Source organism: Manacus candei, unplaced genomic scaffold (assembly GCF_025592945.1).
Source record: "Manacus candei isolate 608988 ecotype Guabito, Panama unplaced genomic scaffold, ASM2559294v1 h1tg000043l, whole genome shotgun sequence".
Taxonomy (NCBI): Eukaryota; Metazoa; Chordata; class Aves; order Passeriformes; family Pipridae; genus Manacus; species Manacus candei.
In genome coordinates, this window is record NW_026138091.1 from 4,100,318 (window position 1) to 4,119,875 (window position 19,558).

General features: G+C 40.3%; 1 protein-coding gene across 2 annotated transcripts in view; it reads right to left on the reverse strand.

Moving 5' to 3' along the window:
* TPH2 (tryptophan hydroxylase 2) overlaps nt 1–19,558 on the reverse strand; it is an 86,122-nt gene that overhangs the window by 44,868 nt on the left and 21,696 nt on the right. For both annotated transcript variants that reach the window (XM_051795959.1, XM_051795958.1), the window contains exon 8: nt 18,932–19,058. In XM_051795959.1, coding sequence (XP_051651919.1) covers nt 18,932–19,058 — 127 coding nt within the window. The remainder of the gene's footprint in view (nt 1–18,931; nt 19,059–19,558) is intronic.

Consider the following 19,558-nt stretch of genomic DNA (forward strand, 5'->3'; position numbering starts at 1 on the left):
TTAAATCTCATCTTTGAATTTGCCCCCTCCTTCCCAACTCCTTTAAAGGAACCCATCAGGCCATATGCTGTAAACATAAACATTCTGACAGATACACAGCAGGATTTGGCTCCCAATAAAACACAGTGATCATGCTCATTTTCATTCTTAAAAGCAACAGTGGCTAAAAAGTCTAGTGTTTGTTGAAGACCTGTAAGAGCAGCCATGACTTTGTCCCCATATGTGAGACACCTTTCCTGTCGACCTTTCTCAGGCTGAGGAAGACAAAATCAATGTCATGCTGGTCCCTGGAGAAAGTCCAATGCCCACTTAGCAATCTATAGGACCAGAGGAGCAAGGGAAGAGAAACATTCTCCACTCCCCTGAGGATGTGTGCTCCAGGGAATGAAAGGGGCAGAAGGCAGAGAGCTAACACAGCCACAGGAGAGAGCAATCCCTGCCGTCCAGGGTGAATGGGTATCCTGTTCGCAAGACAGAGAGACCTAAATTCCACTTCCTCCTTGAGCTTCTTTTACTTTAGTTCAAAAATTATTATAATCGTTACTATTATAAAAGGGAGTTGTATTTATGAGCCAACGCTTGCTGATGAGAGCCAAACTTTATTATTTACAAGACTTGTACTCGCAGTATAACCAACCCAAGTAAAACACATACAAAATGGCAATACATCTGCCTACTACTAACTTGTGGCATCCAACTATAGCACTGAGAAAAGCCCTTCAAAAGAAAAGCTGATTTTTTTATAAATTTGCCATATGGAGCAATTACAATTTACTATTTAAGAGAGTTCTGCTTAGCCAAGAAAATGCGATAGTTCACCCAATGCTGCCATCTTCAGATCATTAGTAAGTGATACACGATTCCTCCCACCTTCCCACTCACAGACATGCAGAGATGGCTCAGTGCATCAACAGAGTTTGCAGGCTCGGTAAGCTGTGCTCTCAAGTCTACAAACATCAAGGCATACTGATAAGGAGGTTAAATACTAACTATATAGAGCCACTTTTCATAGACCAGACACAGAGATACCCACTAGATGCCTCTCTTTGTATGGTAAACCACAATTGTGTTACTCTATATTTACACACAGGATAACCATTTTGGAGTGGGAATGACTGAACAAAGAAATGGCTGTTGAGATAAATACATTTTTTAAAGCCTCACCTGAAGACAAAAACTGGGTATTACACTGTTGTTACAAATAGGCTGATGAATGCAAGCACAAATGGGGGCATCCAGGTTCTCCTGTTCTGATTTCAAATCTTGGACCTGTCTCTGGCATACTTCCTAGACTGCGGCCCCAGACATTTGGCTCCACTACAAACTACAGCAATATCCTGTCATCTGCCTTTACATTCAGTTCTACCTCATCTTTGGGGTGAAGTGTGGGTTTGCTACAACCTATAGAGAGGCTCTTGAAGTTTCTGTAGTTTTTGAAGAGCCTTACACTAAAGTGCTCATCTTGTCCAGGAGCTGCTTTATGCTGATGACGCCGCCCTTGTTGCCCACACAGAAGCAGCTCTGCAGCGTTTAACATCCTGCTTTGCAGATGCTGCTGAGCTCTTTGGGCTGGGAGTCAGCTTAAAGAAGTTCTCTATCAACCTGCACCTCAAGGAGTCTTCCTTCCTCCCCATATCACCACTGGCAAATCAGTGCTCAGTTGAATCAGTCCAGCAGTTTAATTACCTAGGCAGTCTCATCTCCTCGGATGGTAAGATTGATGGAGAGATAGAGAACAGGTTAGCAAAGGCATACAGTGCCTTCGGAAAGCTTCATAAAAGAGTTTGACAAAATAAACACTTGAAGAAAAGTACCGAGATCAGTGTTTACAGAGCCATTGCGCTGTCTACTCTCTTATACGGTTCCAAATCATGGGTCATCTACTGCCACCACCTGTGACTCCTAGAACGCTTCCATCAACGCTGCCTCCGTACAATCCTAAACATCCACTGGTCAGATTATGTGACCAATACATCTGTTCTAGAACAAGCAGCAGTCACAAGTATTGAGGCCATGTTGCTGAGAACACAGCTGCGTTGGGCAGGGCACATCTCCAGGATGAAGGACCACCGCCTCCCTAAGATCTTGCTTTATGGTGAACTTGCCACCGGCTGCTGCAAGAGAGGAGCCCCGAAGAGAAGATACAAGGACTCCCTGAAACAACATCTCAGCCTTGGCCATATTGATCAACATAACTGGTCTACTCTGGCCTCCAATCAGGAGACCTGGAGACATACCATCTATAATGCTGCGGATGCTTGTGAGAAAGCACGCAGGATCACTCTCGAGGAGAAAAGACAACGCAGAAAGAATCGTGCCTTGCAGAATACACCATCTAAGGAGTCTTTCTGCTCTGCCTTTTGCAACTGGACATGTCTATCTCATATTGGCCTTTTTAGCCACCAACACGCCTGCAACAAACATGGGTAGAGCCCTTCCCAAATCTTTGTTCGCGAAGCCTGGCCATGATGAGGATGACACTAAAGTGTTGCTCTGTTAGCAAAATGAGCAAAATGAGATGAAGAATCAAAGTGCCAAATGAAGGATTAGAAACAATTTTTATGCCAATTGACATCAATGTAATGATCAAGACTGCGCCAGGAGCACAAGACAGTGTTCAGTATGATTTTAATTTATTTCTCTTATTTATCAAAAATATGTGAAAGATACTTTACAGTCCTGTTCATAAAACATTGTCTACATGGGTTTAAAACCTGTTAATCAGATGCATGGAAGAAAATCCTATTAAGAGCTATAAAATACTAATACAGATTTCTTCCTTCAGAGTCCTTGAAACAAAAGTCATTGGCAGCCAAAGCAGTACATCAAGAAAATATCACCGTATGGCTTTAGACATACACTGTCCTCCAGATGTCTGCAATTTGCCTGTGTCAGAGACAAGATATGGGGGTAGCTGGTCTGGCAAAGTATATGTGTGATTTCAAGAGTCAGATCAGTTGTCCTGCTATTGACAGGAAAGATACAGGGAAGATCAAGCCCTGGCAAACTCCAAAGTTGGTTTCCAGGGTAAACACAATGTCTGTTCTTCACAATCAGGTACTGCCCTGCATTATAAACTGGACTACCAAAAGAAAAAGAAAAAATCAGTGACAGCTATGACAGCTAACAGAAAAAATCCTTATTCAAGGGTGCTTAGAAATTTTCAAAGGCAGGAAAAAAGGTCTGATAAGCTCAACTCTTCTCACCTGTCTGATTTCTAAGGCTTTGAAAATCACTTCTCACATCACATCATTTTCCATTTGAGAATCTCCCTCTTGGGACCTGTGCAAAGAGCTTGTGTATGGTATTGGATGCTAGTGTCATAGAGTCAGTAGTTCAAAATCTGACTTGTCCACAAAAAGGCCTTTCAAGCCTTTCCACTTTGCCTAACTTTCTTACGGTATAGCTTAGAGACCAATACTTGTGTTCACTCGGCAATTTTGAGCACGATGTATAGCATGAGATTTTATCTGTTCTCTAAAAGTACCTTATAAAAATGTTGTCAGGATGAGTCCTGAGAACACCACGTCAAGCACCGATTTGTTTGTGCTCCCTGTCACGAGGGGGGAAGAATGAGAGATTGAGTAATTGCATGACTGCAACCCTGGCACATGGGCAGGAAGAATCACCACTACAGGAACTGCCAGTGGCAAAGGGCTACAATCCCAAGCTGACATGTAGTAGCACAATCACATTATACATATAGAAAATTAGTTGCTATGAAGACAATACAATTACTAATGTATGTAAGTACTTGCAAGACCAGGGCCAAATAAATATCCTTAAGAAAACATCTTTACATTGTTTCTACTGGATTTAAGTTTTCAAAGGATATTTGAATAGACCACTCAATTCAAATGCATGTGATATGTTCACAATATGCAAAGATTAATTCCTTTTTCTTTAGGAGTCCTTTGATATTTTAGCTCTAAAAACATTCACATAGAGATAAAATCTCTCATATAGTTGTAATTATCTCATAAGTAAATAGTTATATATAGCTGAAAGACTTTTTCTAACTCCAATTATTAGAAATTAATCCTAAGGATTAATGAAATAAAGGTGTTTTCTTTCCCCCTGTAAAAGTTGCTCAAATTGCAACCAACTGTTGACTCAGAAATATCTGTGACTCTCATCTGTGCTTTCTTTCTTCATTCAGAGCTAGTGCAAATAAATTTTTGAATAGTTGCTTATTTTTCAAAGACATCAACAGTCTCCAAAAAAAACCAGCTGGCATTTCACATTTGACTGAATTATTCAAAATTCACAGTCTGTTGAGTAGTATCAGGAGTGCTCCACTACAAGAAACAGATAGATGTAACACAGGTAACCCAGGCAACTAGCCAATACAGCACAGTGTTAGAGTCCGGACATCAAGCAATACTGGCTATTTGACAGCTATTCATGCAGGAACATTACTGAGTAGAAATGCAGGGAGATTTTTGAACAACAAATAAATCTCATGATGAGCTTGTGAATAGATCAAAAGCAGAAAAGAAGTAAAATTCAATAGCTAAGTCTCATTATAGACAATTCACCTACCTCCAACAAAGGCAGTGACCCTATTCACAGCCAACAGCATTTCTAAATAAGAAAACAAAGTTTAATTTTTCAGAGTTACCTTCTTAAACTATTTTGTTTAGTCTGCCACTTTGAAATGCATTTAGGCTTAGTGAAATGAGGTTTCCTTTGGGGATTTCAAAGTGAATATATTTAACAATATTATCCTTTTTCCCTCAGCTGACTGCTTTGCATTCAGACCTTTCGCTAAGGGTGAATGCTCGGAACAATCTCTTTATAAACAGACATTTGGGTAGATGTGGTGCTGCTCATTAGAGCACTGGGGTACAGATACACACCAGCCTTCGCATTTCTGTTGACAGCCACAGAACTCAGCATCACCACATGCAAATTCCTCTAATGCAGAGGCTTGACATACTCAGAGAAAGCACGGCCTACAGTGAGCACAAGGGGACTCAAGCCCTTGTGAATACTTTGAAATTATGTTTCTTTATTCAGGAGTTACTGGAGAAAAACTCATAATGGTAAACCAAATAAAATTATCATCATGAGTTTGTAAGGAAGCAAAAGTGTACCTCAAGCAACACAATGCTACAACAGTATCAGTAAGGAGGTAACTCTCCAACACTGGGGAGCCCAGACAAGACAAGACAATGTCTATGGCAGCTGCCAACCTTGCAGGTGCAATACAACTTCTGAAATAAGATCTGGAGGACAGCCCTACTAACCATATTGTGTCTCCTGAGAGAATGTGTCTTTCTATTGTTCATTCTCGCATGAAGGAGGCCCTCTTGCTACTCTGAAGAGCAAGCAGAGAGAGCAGAGGAATGAAGCATTTTTGGGATTTTTCTGCTGTTCCAAAAAGTTACATCCCACACAGTTGAAGCCACTGGATATCCCACTCCATGTTTGAATTACTTCAAAATAATCTGAATTTAGGTTTGCTCTGCACAAAGATGATGTCTGCCCAGCCTTCTCATTTTATCTCAGTTGAAAACCTTGGAAACCTTTGGAGGTGCAGAATCAGGAACTTCAACACTTACACAGAAAGTCTTTCTGTACAAAAAGCTGTGTTTCCTGGCAAGGCAGCAAATTCCTTTCCACCAAAGCTAGCTGTCACACAGGTGGTGCAAAAAATGAATGCCCCAAAAAGCACACTTGCCTCAACTTGCTCAACATGGCCAGAGAAAGAACTTTTAGCTTTTCCAACATAACTAATAGTGCTGAAGCTTAATATGCAGCACTTAAACTGTAAACTGCTGTTTAGGTCATTTGTTAAACATAAGGCCTAATGCTTTGCCCTTCCTATTTCCCTTCTCTATCTCATTTGACTCTTATCTTGAACAACTTCAACTTCTAAAACCTAGGGGTTTAACGTTTTTTAATTTCAAGTGGAGTTACGAAGAAAAAATGATGTGCAATAATAACCCATTCCACTTTATTTTACTACAGATAACATGAATTCACATTCAGCACTCCGTACATTTTAGCTAAGTGAGTATTTGCTCATTTCTTTTTCAAGCTGTTGCTTCAAATTTCAGCCATGCAGAGATTTCACACAGGTATTGTAACAGGGATAGTGAGGTCTTCTGACATGATAGTTGAGACTCCAAGAGATGGGGTCCTCTGAAAGTCAAACCATTAAAAAAAAAAAAAAAAGTTGAGTAAACACATGTCACTGCTGTCCAACCACAGTCTTCAGTCTGCGCTGCTTATGTGACACACTTAAGTTTGTTACAATCCTTCACAATTCACAGGCTGCAAGCAGGCATTGTCTTTACAGCTTTGCCATTCCTGTTTTCCAGATCTTTGTCCTGCTACTCTTACAAGTGAGGAATTGGCATAAACACAACCTATCAAAGCAAGAACAGTCCTGATTTTATAGGCTACAGGGACAAGGGTTGGCACCTCGTAAGTGTTCTCCTCAGCCTTGTAACTTATGCTACAGCTTGGAGAGTATGACTCCTCCAGCATGGGCCGGGAACTTGAACACTGACGTGTGGACATGGAGGCATGACCAAAGCGAGAGCAAAATTTGAAACAAATAAACACACAAGAGATCATTTGTCTGTCCTTTGCCTGACAGCATGCTCGTTTTATGGATCACTGACCCTAGGAATGTTGCCCCAAACTGAATTGCATTGCTTAGGAAAACACTCAGAGAACAGACAGGAACAAACTCACTTTTCTTCCTACAGCATCCAGAGCCAGAATCTCTACAGAAGCCTAGCCCAGTCATCAGGATCCATTTATCACAGTTACCTCTAGACTTCAGCACTGGTCCAACATTGTTTGTCCTCTAAAAAGACCAACTTCTACACGCTAAGAAGGACACTCGGAAGAGAAGGCATAAAGTTGCAACACTCCATGAAATACCAAGAAAACATCTTCAGACTAGGGAGGCAGAGTTCGTTCTTTTGAATAAGCTGCAATGCCAGAAGGAAAGCTTATGGGGAAAACTGGCAATGCCACAAGGAAACCGAGTAAGGGGAAAACTGACACAGGATTCTCTTCCACTTATCCTGGGACAAGCTTTTGACAGAATGGTAAAGTAAATCCACAGCTTATCAAGAAGCAAAGGTGCAGCAATTAATCACAGTACAGGCAATCCTCATTTTATAAGCAGGGAGTTTACTGAATCACTGCCCTATGCCAGTCCACTGTCAGAACTGATTACTGCAAGATACAAGGCCTCTTTAGTAACTACCCTTGGCCAGCCCAGAGAAAGACCCCAGTGTCCTCCTTTACCGGAATTCCCATGGGGAAGGCACCAGGCTCATGTGGTGCTTCCCACAATGCCATTCCCTGGAGCAGGTTGTGCCTCCTCTAACTGACAGGCCAGTTACTGTAGATGACACTTGCACTGCAGGGAGTGATGCAGGAGAGCCACTGAGCCTCCCACAACATTTTAGCCAAGGAGGACTACGAGGTTCTTGTATACACGATCAGCTCTAAAAGTCCTAATGTACCTGCTAATGAGAGAAAGTCATATCTTCAGAAAGGGGAGAAGTCTCCTGGGGTTGAAAGGATCTCAGAACTTTTGCAAGCCCTGAACCTGTGTGGGCAAAAAAACACATTGAGGAGACAAGAACAACTGCCCAGTGAAGTTTCAGAATTCTTATTTCAAGGAGAAAAAACACTCTATTTCTTCACAGTCATATCAATTTCAAATTTATTTCTGAAGAGAAAAAAAGGGTAGGACTTCATTTCAAAATTACCAGCATCCACACTTATTTTCTAAATATTTTAAAAGAAAATTAAGGTCTTGCATCTATTTACTGAAAACTGATTTAATAGCTAAGACTTGTTTTCAAACATCACAGTTTCTAACAGCAACACTGCATTTAAACTCAATGTTCTTTTAATCACATAAATGCCAAGGGACTCCCAAAAGCTTTTGTGACTCTTAATGCATTAGCTCAACCTGCTTTGCAAAAAAGAAGCAAAAAAAGATAGCAGGCATAAGTACAAAAGTGTTAGTTCTATTCATGTCAAGCTGACAGACAGATCAAAGAAGAAAAGTAGCTCTGGGAATTTTAAATATCTATTAATTTTGCTACTAAAAATATATTCAAATTGAACATGTTTTTCACAGCCCCAAACAAAATCTTTCTCAAGTGCAGTTGAGCATCTCCTTACAGCACCCTGATTTTCAGCAGTTAGGACATGAAATGAATCTATCATAACCACAGAATAGTCAACTGAGTCACCACTGAGTTACTTGCCAAAAGTGTGTAAATTCAAAGTGAATCACATTCAGCAATACATGGAAAAAAGTTATACTGAGCAAGTACCTGTGAGCAGAGAGATCACAGTTCTTCACTGTACCAAAGTCAAAGGAATTTCCAGTGGCTGTGGTCCAGGAATAACTTACCAAACATGAAGATCACTCTGAAATGGTCACTAGTGATCAGCAAGAATTCTGTGCTCGTATAGGTCCTAAATTCATTGCAGATGTATAGTATGGATCTGTACGTAAGCTAATATGCTTACTCAAAGTCAAAAAATTAATCCTGCAAAGGTGTTTACATTCTAGAAATGTAAAATGTCTTGTTAAACTATAATCTTAGCCACTTTTATGTAGTCAAACTATATAATTATTACAATTACAGCCTACTGATTCAAGGGAGGGAAGAAAAATCTTCAGGGAAAAAAGAGTAGTATGTTTTATGGGGGAAAAAATTGTAATATGTGAGTGCCCATTCTTTCCAGCACGTCTTGAAAAAGGTCTGAGCTCAAACTGCTTTATTTAGCACTATGAGCAGATGCCATCTTTATGAATGTCATAGTGATGATCTATAGAAAGTTCTCTGTAAGTTACAGAATATATAAAACTTACAGCTAACAACTGAAACAAGGTTACCCAGTCTAAACTGATGCTTTGTCTGATGTAAAAGCAACCTAACAAACAGAATGAGGAAGTGGAGGGGTTGTTCAAAGTGTGCCTGAAAGGGCGCCACGTTGATGTTCTGTTGACCTTGACAACTTCAGCAACATCTGGAATCAAACCAAAACAACCAGTCACAGTCACAAGGAGGCTGTAACCTTCTCTGTAACTTTTTCTTTGGCTTCAACAGTGCTCTCAGGTTTAGAGTATTTGCTTTAACTTCCCAAAATCATCAATAAATCAAACAAAAACCTTTACAGAGTAACTTCATAAGGCCTACTATGTCTAAGGAGTAGCTAACAATTTTGTTGTATGCTGTACCACACAAAGCTGGACAAAGTTTGAGTTTGGACAAAGGAAGAGACACAGCTGCAAAATCATGTGTCCTCCGGAGTTAATTCTTTTTCCACCAAAATCCATACTCCTAAATAACCAGTTTGGGCAAGCAAATGATAAACATTAATTTTACAGCAACAAATTCTCTTTTGTTTGCCTGTGTACAGCTCTATGAGCTTTTAGGAAACAGTGCACATAGAAATGAGGTTAGTATTTCGCCCACAGACCTAAACTCATTGAAAGAAACAGCAAAGTCCCCACGGTGCTCTGTAGCATCAGCATTGGACCTATAAATATATAATTAAGATATACTTACAAAATTATTATGGTAGATCATCCAAAAACATATCAATTAAAAATTTATGGGACCATATTCCATCCAGCACTTTGATGCCATTTGATAGAAAGATGATGACAGGCACAAGAACCACTTCCAAAGTTGCAGCATTAAGTAATTAAGCCCTAGGCATACTTAGCTGTTTATGGATACCAGCCATATTTTGTCTTACTTCCATACTTTAATCTCTGCATACAACGAAAATACCCAAGAATATGCTGGATGAAAGAATTAGACTGAACGCATGAGTCAAGTCCAGTCCTTGAACCAACATTTAAACCATTTAGGTTGTGAACATTGTTAGGATTTTTTCATCTCCGTACAGATATGTATTTGAAGACTCTTTCCATAAGGTAGTATTTGGGTTATGCATAGTAGCTACATGTATGAATGTCCCCTTTTGGAAGTAAAATTATTTACTGAAATATTCCAGACAATAAAAGGAATAGTGCATGGTTTCAGGACTTCAGTGAGGCTGCATCTGGAGTACTGTGTCCAGTTCTTGGCTCCTCCATACAAGGGAGACACAGAGCTCCTGGACAGGGTCCAGTGAAAGGTTACAAAGATGATTAAGGGACTGGAGCATCTCTCTAATGAGGACAGGCTGAGAGAGTTAGATCTGTTCAGCCCCAAGAAGAGACAAATGACAGGGGACCTCATCAACATCTCTATCTGCAGAGAGGGTGCCAAGAGCATGGACCTATTGCTCTGCTTGGTGGTGCCAGGCAATAGGACAAGAGGCAGTGGGCAGAAACTGATGACAAGAAGTTCTATCTGAATTTGAGGAAGAATTTCTTTTTTGTGTGGGTGACCACGCACTGAAATAGATTGCCCAGAGAGCTGGTGGAGTTTCCCTCATCAGAGATATTCCAGAACCATCACGACACAATCCTGTGCAATGTGCTCTGGGATCATCCTGCTTTAACAGGGAGGCTGGACCAGATGACCCACTGTGGGCCCTTTCAGCCTTACCCATTCTGTGACTCTGTGATTACACATAACTGGTTTAGTTTCTGCCTGAATGCAGAATCTCCTGGCTTTCTTCTCCTGATGTGGTCGCCGACCCCCAAAAGAAGGGTGGAGGGTGCAGGATGGCAGCCATGGTTGCACCACACAGCACAGCAGAATGCACAGATCCCTGAGTACAGGGAACCTGGAGCTAGTCCGCCCCAATACCACTGTAGGTCCCAGTCAGCTAACCAGGTACCTGCATTCAGGGAGCTGTTCCCAAGAGAACCCCACCTGCAGTCATCAAAGCTATTTTTGCACAGAACTCCTCGGCTGCTATGGCTCCATGGAAAGCATGGGGAAAGCCAACTCCTCCACCTGCACACCCACAACACAGACATTCCCTCGGCCCTAAGCAAGACGTAGAAATGGCTGAAATGCGCCACCACATGCTGAAGTCCTTTACTTCCCCATATACCTGTGTGCTGCTGCCAGAGCATGTCTTGTACAAATGACTCAAATAATGTGTCAGTATGAATGATACCAACACAGAGCCCAGGATTATCTCTTTCCTTCTACATACACATGCAGTTAGGAACAGCAGTAGCGATATATTCCAAATCTTTCCTCTATTGCTTTTTTCCCCCATTATTTAAACCTTTATTCGTGTAATTTATGAGTACTTTGTTTATAGTTGTTACCCGAAATGTTTGTCCTATTGTTGTTCACTGGAAGCTTATGCTGAGTACTTTCTCTTGTCCCACTTACATATGTTGTATAAAAGACACTTTATGCCTTTTTGCTAATACATTATCTACTCTAGGTCAAAAGCAAAAACAAATACGCAAAAACCCCTATCAAAATTCATAGACTCCTTTCACCTATTCCTCAACCTATCTCAACTGGATCCCACACCAAATCAGCAGATGTTTGCCAGTTGCATGCACTCCTAAATTCCACAATTTTTTTCAAAGCTGTTCTTCAGGCTCACTTTCATTACTGTTGTAGCAGAGCAAACATTCAGAGTGTGAGCTATTGAACTACCAGCAAAGATTACTATTGCAGAATCTGCAATTTCTTAATGAAAATGAAGTTGCTTCCAAAAATAAACAAACATAATTAGTAAGCCAGTGCTGTGTGAAATTTGCACCATTCTCTTGTTAACCTATATGTCAAAATGTATACTTGTGTGCATGCAAATTTACATTCGCAGTTCAGTAACCTCACAGATTATGATCTAACCACTTTCGGAAACAAAATGCTACAAGAAGTAAAAGCAAATCCAGTGTCTGGTTGCAATTTGTTATTTTAATAGAGCCTTTTTCTTTAGCGTTTCTAAGTGCTTAGGGCTTGATCTTCATAAATCACATCCTGTATAAAAGGAGCTATATTATTTCTACAGCAAAATTTCTAATTTCTTCCCTGATCCCAATTAAGTCAAATTAGTTCTCTCTTGCATTGAGCTCCCTCATTACAGGGCTGGGCCCAAGCATACAAACTTACAAGCACATTATAGAACAACACTATTTCTAGCTACTTGTGAGCACAAAATTTTGTCTCTTAAGGCAACCTGAGATCCTTTCAAGAAGCAGGTTACTGACCTGACCAACTGGTCACCCTCACAGCAACAGGTGAATCCCCCTTCACCTCCTTAACTTTGAGTGACACAGTACAAAGCACAAGATGTTTATTTTTCACATTAATATATCCTGCATTGACCTACCCTTTGTACCTTCTGCTGATCAGAAACTGAAGGGACTCATATCCTTGAATAGCAATGGATCCACTGAATCCTACTTCTCTCCTGCATGCAGCCTATTTCTCCCATCTCTAAACTGCAAACCATGTCAGCCCTACAACATCAGGTTCACTTTTCTACCATACGAAAGGTTCCCACTTCTACAGCAAGCGCATCCAAAACTGGCTTAAGTCCACAGTATTACTCTTAATGAAAACTCAGATTAGGGTTCAAACTGCTCATTTACCCTGCTCCACAGACCGGTGACTGAGATATCCTCCCTCTTTTCCAGTTCTAGCTGGAAAGGTGGAAAGGGTTCTGGGAAGGAATAACATCTCAATAGCATGAGGAATAACTAAACAAACTATTGGGTTTTCAATCCAGAAAAGGCAAGAACTAAGCAAGAAAATGTGTTCTGTAAAGTCATGATGGCATACAGAAAGCCTACAGGGATGATTTGATCATTCTCTCCTCAAATACAAAAAAACCCAGCAGGAATCAAGTTGAAAACAACAAAAGGAGAGAGTTCACCAGATAGTGAATAGTTGAACCACAGAGCTCGTTGCCAAAGTTACCACAGGTACCAAAAATCTATATGTCTTCAAACATAAAGAGCTGTTTCTGGACAGAAATCTTTTCAGGTTGATTACATACATAGAAACTACATTTGGTTCCCAAGTTTCTGAATGGTCACAAGCTTGGAAAAACTTTGAAAATAATCAGAGATGGTCATCTTGTTCTTACATCTCCCCTAAGTAGCTATTTATGACTTGGGTACAAGGCATCAGCCATGGCCTGACCAGCACAGTAAATCTTACAGATTTCAAACCTGGAAACAGACTCTTCAAACACAGAAGAAAGGCCTCAGCAGACTATCACAATTCCTGTAGAAAACATTGTGCATTTGCTCCCATTCTAGCAACAAAACTCTTCAAATTCTCCTTGTAGTAACTTCTCTGGAGTGCTAGCTTATTTTTATGTAATACACAGCCACCTGTGTATTTGAGCTACAAAGCTGGTTAGATATTTCTGCTAAGATTGTTTTTTCCCTTGTGCCACGAATCCCTGATGTGATGACCGTGAAAATGCACTGCAGGAGAACACTGCAGTATTCTAAAATATTAAATACTGATCCCTGGAATCTACAAATTTGTTTTTTCCCCCTTTAGTCCTGTTCTGTGATAAATGTACTATCTTTTCTGCCCATCTGCTTGATTATGCATACTGTAGGAAGGACTTCACATCAGTGCTTCAGCTACTTTATCAAAAAGTATTGCTGAAAGAAACCCTTAAAAATGGACACCATTACTTTTTATTAATTCTGTTGTAACATTTTGCAGAGCAAATCCACAAATTTTGGAATGGTTTTAGAGCAGCAGTCAGTGAGCCCAGCAACACCTCACCAATCAAAGGAAAGTAATCCATCAGTAAGTAATCCTTCTCTCCTGATTCAAACACACCTGTGTGACTCTGTAATGGTTAAGAGAGCCACAAAGTTTCATCAGGTTCCTCTTCTGCTTCTTCTGTAAGTTTCAGGTTTTCTACCTGGGCAATTTCCAAATACATCTGCATATGGGTGGTTTTGCTTGGTGAAAGTCAGGAACAGAAACATAGTCCAGGCCATTTACTGATGAACAATACAGATCATAGTATTTTGAGTCTCAAGCTGAGTAGCAGGACAATGTCTGGCTATAGTAATCCATCATACCTGATTGCACATTTATAGTTGTAGCTTTTACTCTGGGAATTGATCCATCTTCCCTAAGGGACACACAGCCAAAATCAGAGTAATTTCATATGTCTCCTGTAAGCCCATCAAAATTTACTCAAGCAGTTTTTAAGTCATATTCACTCCCAGCTCTTCGTGCTGCAGCTCCTTTATTCACTAACTACAAGTGTAGCTGGAAGTAACTCTTTTGCTGGAAGTAACTCAATTATGTCACCCCTGGTACTCACTCTTGGGATCTGTCACACACGCACACGGCATGCTACTGGGATACAGAAAAAAAACCAAGTGGAGATTTGAATGTTAAACTTCAGTATGCTCAGTGACTGCCACAGCTCTTGAGCTGTAATACCAGGTTTCAGTTGACCAATACCTAAGTATTTTTATATGTCAGAATAGCTTCAGCAGGGGAACTGGTCACAGACCTACAATGGTGGTTAGTTCTCTATCTATCATTTTGCACCTATAAATGAGAAACACACGAGTAGTTCTGATTTGTCAGACATATAGTTGGAATGTTCAAAATCTCACCTACTTTCATACTTTTCTTCTCAGCTCCATTTGCTCATCCATGGAGGAAGACAGTAATCCAGTTCACAAGCTGTACTTATGGCCTAGCACAACCAGTTAGCCCCTCCGGGAAATCTAATCTTATGTTTGTGAAGATGAGAGACTGCAACAGTCAGTTCTGTCTAGTGAACTGACCACGAATGCTGTATCTTCCCAAAGTTACCAAATGCAATTCAGTCTTTATCCGCAATGCTCCTGTTTCTTCCATTCTGGTTATCTCCTCAACAAACATAACGGAGAATTATCCTGAATTATGTGCCAGTTGTTCAGCATGAGAATAGGACTAGAATGAAGCAAACAAGACCAGATAACACAGATCCTGAGGGAAGACAGGCAAGTAAACTCACAGGAATTACCACCACCCGGAGAAGCAGCTCTGAATGTTGGTTTTATCCCATCACATAATTTTAAAATATTTTGTTTCTGATACATACACAGCTTTAGAAGTGAACAAGTCAGCTTTAGAAATGAACCATTGTCCTCAGTCACCATGCAGGCCAGATAAAACACTCAGATCCATAAAAAGCCTGAAATGCATTTAAAAGATCTCATCACACACAATTCCTTCAAATTCAGAAGCAACTGTTGTGGTTTTCCACATAAAGGATAGTAAGTACAAGACTAATTTCTTGATTTCTACACTGTCCCGTGCTGTTAAAATACAAGAACTAATATTAACAAGAAAGATGAAAAAGTGACAGTTTTACAGCTCTAAAGAACTTAATGTTTAAATGTAACTTCCAGTGAGAAATAATTTGAAAAAAACTTGCTGCAATTAATTAGGCCCTAATGACCAAATTCTTGGGTAGAAAGATTTGGTGATAAACTGCACACAAAGACACTCTCTTATCCTCTTTTCTGAAACACCACCAGTTACTGTGCCCCACTGAATTTTATCTATACAAACACATCCTATTCATAGAGCATCTCAAAGAGGCAACCTGAGCTGTGCTGAAACAACTTAGCAGGACTCAGGTATCATTTCTGCCATTAGCAAGAGAGGCAGGTTCCTGCTTATCAACTTGCAGCTTCACAAAGATAGCTGCTCTCTGGCTCCCAAGTCCACAAATTACAAGGTAACACTGAAATGTAAACCAAGATGTACTTTTTGTACAATTTTCCTGACAAAACCTTATGTTATGTGCTGTTAAATGTGTTGTAAATTATATACTATATAAATTAGTTGAAACACCTCATGTCAAGTCCTCTCTACAGCTTATGGTTTGATAGGTAAGCAGAAAAGACAGCCTTTTTTATTTTTGTACTATGTGAAAACAGAAAGACCAGGCATGCTTGAAAAAGCAGCTCAAAAGTGGTTTTAGAAAATCAAAGAGAACAGCATGAGTAATGAGGATGATAATAATTAGCACCCAGACGTGCACAGCCAAATTGTGTTCCTCAAACAGTAACTGCATTATACCACACTACAAGCAAAAAAGTGGATTGTACAAATATTTTGTTCTGTTTCAGTAACATATCTCTCAGTTACTTTTTCCTTTATGTTTTTCCTCTTTCTTACTGTCCTAAAACATCGTAAAGGAAATGGAATCTCTCAATAAACCTCTACAAAGACAGCCTTTCAGCTCTTTCAATATTCCACTCTCATGATAAAGCAAAAGCAATTCCTTTCTCCTTTTCCCTATCTACCAGACTCCAAGAAGATGAAGGGACTTGAATACTTTCTTTTCAGCCCTCGTCCCCTGCAGTCATCCCTCTCCCTCCAGCCGGCCAGCACCAGGGCCTCTGCAATGCTCTCCCATTTAATTCTTGTCCTCAGTGGGGCTGCACAGACATAACCAATTGCAATTTACCAAACACTTCTAGTCTGCCCAAGGCACCAGACTCCAGCTTGTTCTACATCTAGTGTGTCAACCCCGTGGGGACAAAAACATCAGACATTTCCTTTGCAGCTCAGGACTGATGGGGACAAAGAGCAGATCTATCAAAGCTGATACACAGTGTCTTTTTGAGACCAGAATGGAACAAAAGATTATGAAATCACCTACAATAATTCTTCTCTTTCTGGTTTGAATTCCTAGGAGGTGTTTTCCTGTCTTCCTAAAGCCATTGTCCTCCCTGTAATGGCTCAGCTGTTAATGTCACTGTCTTTTGAAACAGGTCACCCTAATGGCAAGTTTGCTTTAGGCATGTTGATTCAAGCTCATTAATATGCATGCTCTCTCTCCATTCATTTGTTTCTCTATTTACTTTGAAGTCGCTTTGTTGGAACCTGCACTGCTTTTCTGTGTTAAGACTCTTGGCTGGCATTTCTCAGCTTGCTGCATCTCTGTTTTTTATCCAGAACGGAAATGGGACCGAATGTTGCAAAAGCTACTAAATGGCACCTCAAGTGACATTTGGTGCCCAGCTGAAGGAATTTCTTGGCCTCCTCACCCTCACCACTGATAGATATTTTTAATACTTGTTCTCAAGTTGGCTGTTTACATTGCACATTTTAGGGCAAGTAATATCTCTGTATTTGTTAAGCATCTGCCCCAGGAGAGTACAGCCCCTCACTGTGCTTCTACAAAAAATAACACCACCTGGGTTACCTTAAGTCTCTTTCTAGATATTTCTTCCACCTGAAAGAGCTATTTCCAGCATGAGAGGAGAAATCAACTTTGACTCAGATATAAAATTCTCAGTGTGATAAGGGAAAGTGATTCAGCTGTCTTCTTTTATTTTTGGCTTTGTGATTCAGGAGCAGCTCATTGTTCAGATGACACAGTCAGTCATAACTGGAAACTTCTGTGAGGGGGAGGAGTAAAAGCATTTATATAATATTAAGAGGTCACTTTATATTAAGATCTCTACACAAACAGATCAGTATCAACTCTGTCCTCAGCAACAGGCCTATGTCATCCAAGGTTATTTTGGGGTAAAATATTTGGACATACCATTTTCCTCGAAGTACCTACAGGAATGGTCAGTTAGGTAGTTTCTCTTGAGACTGCATGTCATGTCAACATAGGTCTGCTTACTACTAAGTCCTTTCCTAGCAAACGTGGAAATAGCCACACAACCTTCATGATTCCCTCCTACAAACACCACTTTCTTCTCCAAAGCCATCTATTAGAAACACCCTGAAGTATGTGAGAGGAGATGGCCATGAGCAAGACACTGAGTGTATCTAACTAAAGGAGTGAAGCCAGTTTGAATAACTAAATTTAGTGGCCTTTTCTAGAAGGCTGCAAGACTAAAATCAAATAGGTACAAACACCTTTTTTGGCAGATGGGACTCATAGTCTCCACTAAGCCAGTGCACCAAAACTTCTACAGTTTAAATGAAACTGCTTTGACTCCACTCCAGCTTCAGCACAGTTGTTCCCAACCCTTTAAATCCCACTGCGCTTCTTGTGGAGAAAAGCAGTAGTAAGCTGGATAACGTTTAAAGTAGACAATTCTTCCATTTGATCTCACAGAATTTTTCAGGAGATAAAATACTTACATATGGAGCGGGTTTTTAATTTAATATAATTCATTAAATTATTTACAGCATTAGTTTTAACAGGATCCACAAAAGGAAGCATATAGTAAATTAACACAACCAAACAAGAGCGAGTGGTATAGAGCAGGAGTCACTAACCTATGTCACAATGCAAAGGGCTGCATGAGTTACTGGAATATGGCAAGACAGCAGGGCTGACAGGTGGTCACGAGCTGAGAGTCCTGACAGTTTGACAGGGTCCCTCACACAAGGGCCAAGAAGGCTCCAGTTACAATAGCATCTAACAGCTTTAACACACAACCTCTTCCAGTTCACACTGTCTACTGGCTTGTGCCTCACTTGATGTAATACAGAATCCATCTCCCAGCTGCTGGCTGAAGTACTTGATCTTGGTCTAGATCTACTGCTGCACAGCCTTGGCTTATTAACTACATATTCTCCAACAGGAGCAGTAGCAAGGATGCAATGTCATCTGAAAATCCATCACACACTGCAATACAACGAAGAGCTGCAAAACACAACAGTGAGTACAGAAATACCAGTGCTATGAGCCAAAGTGGCCACCTGTGGAGGAACGAACAGCGTAGGGATGAAAGCACACACCAAAATGTTTCAGGTTAATTTTTTTTTCCAGGTTACCTTCCCTACTTATTTTCAGCACCTTAAAGTATACAAAATCCATCTCAGCTAGCCCTGAAAATTGCTGGTTATTGCACTTAAAAAGTAAAACTCACTACCTAGTGTGACCAGCTTTTGTCTTACTAGAAACAATGGAAAAACACCTAAAGCTCTGTGATTGTCATGTCATAGTCACCTGGAACCTGAAAATGTAGTCAGCTCTAATAAGACAATGCCCATCACTTCATCAACCAAAGAGGAGGACAGATGAAAGAGCATGCCACAAAAAGATTTTGACTCACAGTGGCTAATTTCTGAACATCTTCATCGGATGCTCCCAGTGAAGCAAGTCCTATCTCTTGTGAAAACTGTGCAAACTTGGGATCAGCAAGTAGAGGCACATGTCCCAAGAGTTCATGGCACGTATCCCTAAGGAAATGGAAATGAAAAGAATGTCATTACAGAAATTAATACCATAATAATTCCATAATTAATTTAACATAAGCCATTTTACATGGGTCTGACTCCTACTTTAAAAGTCTTAAAATGAAACACGGTTTTTAGTGTAGTAGTTCTTCCCTGTGAATGGTTTCTGCATGTATGTAGAAACACACACATTTGCTTCTGTTAAATAAGTTATATGTCATTTAACCCTACCTGTTCTGTGATTTTCTCATCATTTCCACATTGAGTGGGAGAGCCTGAGCACTACTGACTTGTAGACTTAGTGACATGAAGACTGAACTGCCCAAAGGCAAGAAAGCCAGGTGTTTAAGTATAATTTTCAGCATTTCTTTCCATACGAATCAAGTTCAAAATCCAACATATTCCCTCTTCCTCTTCTCCATTCCCCTTTCCATACCTGGGTAGATCTCTACACCAACATTTTGCCACTTGGCCCTAGAAATTTGGAGCAATATTCACAGAGG